Genomic DNA, 3,632 nt, shown 5'->3' with positions numbered 1-3,632 from the left:
AGAAAAATCCAGGCTGTGTCTGACCAACCAATCAGAGAGCTCCTTACATCCCACGGTGTGGCTAATTTGAATCCGGTTGTTCAGTCTGACGTCACTAGCCGTGTCTGGGTCTAAACTCCGCTGCAGGTCCATATATCAAACGATCACTACCCAGATAGCAAGGAGACATTGAACAGATGTTGATTTTCCATCTGAACCATCAGAATCGTCAGGATTGAAATGTCAACACAAAACCAATGTTGAAACAACATTGAAATACTGATGAAACCTGACACTGACATTGAAATAACATTGATTCACTGTTGTTCTGTCATCGTTGATTGTTGATCTATGTATAGCTGACAAGGTGACAACAATCACGTTGAAAAACCATCGATTTATGGTTGAGCGGGAAATTAAAGCTGCTACCACTTGGACTATTCCGCAGCACCCCTATCACATTGGTACATCCCTCCAGGTAACCATTGTCTTGTACAGTAGAGCGGGACATTAGATTTACTCTCAGCGGAATTGACCGGAGAAGGTATAAGTTCATGCACTGCACTGGCCTGCACCACGATTAGTATAAGGTAAGAATGAATGACTTTTGTTCTATTCGTTATTTCCACGGTTGCATTTGAATAACAGTAAAAAAAACAAAACAAACTTGTTAATGTAAAGTTTCGGATAAAATGTGGGAGCCCGAAATTGTGTCTACTTTCTTCTTACAATCCGGCAACAAATAAATTGCACTGCAAACAAAGTCTATCAACAAAGAAAACATTTTCGTTTCATACTTTTCCGTTATATTTCCTTACAAAGCTAGCTTTAACGCTTCGAGGGTTCCTTTGTTCTTGCCGTCGCCTCGGCGCTTGACCCAGACTTTCGCTCTGTAGTTGCTTTTTAGCATAGTACTACAAAAAATTTTAAATCTGTGATATATGATTGATAAACGTAAAGGTAACTGTATAAATGTGTTCAATGACTTTGTTACTTTTAATGATTGGAGAGCACCCGCTTCGATTCGCACTCAATTCAAACTTTACGCTGCACGCTCACCTAACTTGCGTTTGCACCTTTTGTCCACACGTAAACTGCGTTTAGCATTTACGTGTGGACGAGGAAGACGGAGAAAACGCAGCGTCAAAGGTGTGCGCCTATTTTGACGCCACACTGTGCGCCAAGTTTTTGTCTCGGTGCCATGAATTCCTACAATGGCAGACTTAGACAAAATACTGTTAATGTTATTATCTTCAGTGTTTAAATGCTTACATATACGGGTTTGCTTGTAATTGTTGCCTATATACATTTTAAGCTATTATTTATTATTTAGTTTAATCAATAGATCAAGTTTTGTAGTGACTATGAAATATATTGTAATTATCTGTTTCCTGTTTATCCTAGACAGGGCAAAAAAGGACTCCAAATTAAAAAAAAGATAAAAATGAAAGACTGGTGCATTGTTCAGCACTGGTGGTACAGAAATAGTCCCTAGTTCATGGATAAATGGGGAGAAATTGTCATGGCCTCCATATCCTCTGTGAGACACATTCAGGATCCACGATGCAGTAAAGAGGAGAGTTCATCCTGGTTCAACATGGCTCACCTATGCACCAGTCCGACTTCTAATAAGCCATGGTGGGTATCATCTGGATTGGTGTTGTATAAATGTAACAATAACAAGTTTTTCATGTCCTAATTTATGTCTGGCCATACATTGTGTTTGTACTTCCAGACACATTTCACAAAGCAGAACGCAGTCTTCAGAAATATCTAAGTGAACACTGTGATACGTCTGACCTTCAGTCCGAAGCTGAAACTCAGACCAGTCATAAAAGAAAGCACAAGTAAAACTTTTTTTATTTCACAAACATATCTTTGATTGCTAAGAATTTATGATCTTGTCTTTTGTACATATCTGTGGTGCTTGCATACTGCAATATCACCACATAATATAGTCCAAAAAGTGGAAGCTTGTAAACTTTTTATAAATGCAAAGCCGTGTACACTTGTGCACTTCAAAAATTCATTGTATACTGTACCTTCTTGCACATCTCCGTTTCCTGTGTGTGTTGTTATAAATTAAACTGTAACTTTAGGAAAAAATATTCCAAAAGCACATTTGTAATTACTTATGACCGTTTTCAACTTTTTTTCTTTAGACCAAATCCCCTGTACACATATAGTGACTCAGAGGATGAGCAGCCCACAAAGAAATGGTTTCCCCAGGCCCCTCGAGTGAAAATACCAGGTAATAAAATACTGTCTAGTGTCTTTGTACATATCTGTGTGTGACACAAGGAAACTTTTGACAAGTTGTCTGTATTCTTAAATACTTAAAAAAAATTATCTTTTTCTGTCAGACCTGACGAGAGCTGTTAACGAACTCCGTGAGGAGGTCAGAGCCATCCGCAATACCGGCTGCAATGAATCGGTAGATGCTGGGGTACTGCCTCTGGATTTGCCCTTGCACAACATTGAGGAGCTAAACAATGCAGAGCCAGCTCTTCAATCACAAGAGGCAAATAAGGCAATGGTAAGTATATAAAGGTTATATACACTTTGTAACTATAAAGTGTAATAGCTGTCAGATGTGATTTAAATACATAACAACGGCTTGTTGATTAAACACACAAGCACTTGCATACACATTTAAGACATGAGACACGCTAATTCCATCTCTTAAAATGTGTCTATAGGTGAGACGCTTTGCCTTGATTGGAAGGACCACACTGGAGGTGCGAGTCCGCCGTGTAATGGCTTATGCCATTACAAACGAGCTGGCCTCGGTACTAAACTGGGCAGGGAAAAAAACCAAGGACCAGACAAAGCAAAAAATGGCATTTAAAGATACAGCGCTCTGCAAATGCATATTTGGTAAGTTTTACTGTTTTTTTTGCTATATTACTTTGTCTTTCTTAATAACAAGACTTTCATGTCCGGTTAATCTGGAGATGGAGTCTTTGGTCTTTGGCTTGTTTAGTCCTCGGGTTGTAGTTTGTACAGCCCGAGGACCCCATGTTTATTTTGTTTTAAAGGATACACGGCACACCATGCTAAGACTTATCACTTTTTCCGCTCATAGCTCTTTGGGAATCAAATGCGGCAGTTTGCAGATTTACGCCTGGTGACTTTCATGTTTATCAGCCTAGGAGTTTACATACTTTCTCCCCGCTGAAGACAGTTAACAAGAGCTTATTCACGTGCTCTAATTCACTTTTTTTGTTTGTGTGTGTGTGTGTGTGTGTGTGTGTGTATTTTTGTCCTAGATGGCCTGACGCAGCAGTTAGGGGCAAACTCTATGTCCGAGTTTGTCTTTGCGCAAGCAGTGCAGAAATGGCTCCGATACGCCCCAGATCGTTTGGGTGGTGCAGGACGCACATCATGCATCCCCATCCCAGAGTAAAAAATTACAAACTTCTGTGAAACATATAAATGTAAATAGGAAACTGTCTTTTAATAAAGTATTTAGCAAACGAAACATGACTATTGACCTTTTTTTTTTCTCTGTTACATCACATGCAATGCTTTCTTATTTTAGGATATTAATATTGACATGATACATTGTGAGACATTTGGGGTTTTTTTTTATAAAGGGTGTCCAATTTAAGGAATAAGTACAATTATGTGTTTAGGTGGTTTAAGTATTGATG

At 39.0% G+C, this 3,632-nt stretch overlaps 1 protein-coding gene across 1 annotated transcript; it reads left to right on the top strand.

Annotated features, from left to right (window-relative positions):
• The first annotated feature begins 1,423 nt into the window (after positions 1-1,423).
• LOC146558668 (uncharacterized) lies at positions 1,424-3,385 on the top strand. The gene is made up of 7 exons (XM_085245905.1): positions 1,424-1,434; positions 1,535-1,617; positions 1,715-1,826; positions 2,142-2,230; positions 2,343-2,515; positions 2,679-2,856; positions 3,249-3,385. The coding sequence occupies exons 1-7, from the start codon at positions 1,424-1,426 to the stop codon at positions 3,383-3,385; spliced, it is 783 nt and encodes a 260-aa protein (XP_085102031.1).
• The last annotated feature ends 247 nt before the right edge of the window (positions 3,386-3,632 follow it).

This window comes from Mchenga conophoros, linkage group LG15, assembly GCF_057382185.1.
Source record: "Mchenga conophoros isolate Kocher_MC1m ecotype Shallow Benthic linkage group LG15, M_conophoros_male_GT1.1, whole genome shotgun sequence".
Classification (NCBI taxonomy): Eukaryota; Metazoa; Chordata; class Actinopteri; order Cichliformes; family Cichlidae; genus Mchenga; species Mchenga conophoros.
Note: the sequence above shows the minus strand (reverse complement) of the source record. Positions and strands in the feature narration are given on the sequence as shown.